This window comes from Mesitornis unicolor, unplaced genomic scaffold (assembly GCF_000695765.1).
Source record: "Mesitornis unicolor isolate BGI_N332 unplaced genomic scaffold, ASM69576v1 scaffold45958, whole genome shotgun sequence".
NCBI classification, from domain to species: domain Eukaryota; kingdom Metazoa; phylum Chordata; class Aves; order Mesitornithiformes; family Mesitornithidae; genus Mesitornis; species Mesitornis unicolor.
Window position 1 is genome coordinate 4,276 of NW_010204732.1, and position 1,223 is coordinate 5,498.

At 62.9% G+C, this 1,223-nt stretch overlaps 1 protein-coding gene across 1 annotated transcript in view; it reads left to right on the top strand.

The window, feature by feature from the left end:
• Positions 1 to 1,223, top strand: part of TMEM150A (transmembrane protein 150A) — a gene marked incomplete at its 5' end in the record, with an annotated part of 6,073 nt that overhangs the window by 2,284 nt on the left and 2,566 nt on the right. Inside the window, 3 exon segments of the mRNA XM_010191140.1 lie at positions 215 to 286; positions 448 to 515; positions 638 to 765. Coding sequence (XP_010189442.1) covers positions 215 to 286; positions 448 to 515; positions 638 to 765 — 268 coding nt within the window.

Below are 1,223 nucleotides of genomic sequence, written 5' to 3' on the forward strand. Positions count from 1 at the left end.
AAACCCACGGCATGATGCTCCCAGGGAACCCTGTTGGGTGGTGGGTTGATCCCTGGAGAGGTTTGACCCCAGGGTGTCGGCACATCCCCAGGGTCCAGGGTTGGGCTGCGCTCACTGGGGAGAAACTCTGCTGCCCTTGCAGGGGCTGTGGGCAGGAGGCAAGAGGGTCACTGGCAGGAGTGGCTCTCCCAGCCTGTCCTTTTTCTGCCCACAGGAATTACAACCAGTCCTGCGATGTGGATGGCCCTGGCTCCTGCTGCACGCTGGACCACATCCCTCTTGTCAGGTGAGCAGCCGTGGGGTGGGAGTGTAGGGCCTTCTGGGGGTCTCAGCCTCTCCAAGAGCTCACCCGGGGCAACCCAGGAGCATGTCCTGGGGAGGGGGGTAAGTACCGCACCCCAGTGCCTCCCAGCTGAGGGGTCCCCGGGCCTTGCCTTGTCCTCACAGCAAGTGTGGCACTCTGCCTCCCGAGAGCTGCTTCTTCAGCCTCATCTGCAGTCTGGGCTCCTTCATGGGTAAGTGCTCGCTGCTGGGGGAGCAGAGCTGGGATCGGGGCGCCCTGCAGTGCTCACCCCCCAGCCAGGGGGCAGCGGTGGTGGTGGGGTACATGCGACGGGACTGTGTCTCCCTCCCGCAGTCATCCTGGTGGGGCTGCTGCGCTACGCACACCTCCTGGAGCGCCTTGGCCCGTCCCTCCTCAACACCCTGGGGCTGGCCACCGGTTGGGTCTGTGCCGCTGGCCTCACCATGGTCGGCAACTTCCAGGTAAGGCATCTCCTTGGAGGGTCCCTGAGGGCAGGGGAGCAGGAGGGGTCTTGGCTGGAGCGGGGCGGTGGCAGCACTCAGTGGTGTAGGATTTGGGGTAGTGGTTTTGTTTTGGCATCCCCATCTCTGCATATTCCTTCACCTATGCAAAGCACTACAGTTCCCCAGGCGCTGGGACTCCTCTTTGCTTGCGCACTTATAGTTTTGGGTCCAGATAAAGCTGCCGGGTTTGGTTTAACCTTATCTGAGACCCTCTGCACGGTCTGTCCCCTCCATGGATGCATGACCCTGTCCCAGGCAGCGGAGATCAAGCCAAGCTGCCGACGCTCCAGCTGCCTGACCATCCCACTGTGGATGTTTGCTGCTTGGGGGGTAATGCCAGGAAACGTGTCTGGGCAGAGCCTGTGCTCGAAGGGTCCGGAGCGTCCAGGGCTTGGCGGCAGCTGGCGGGGGTCAAC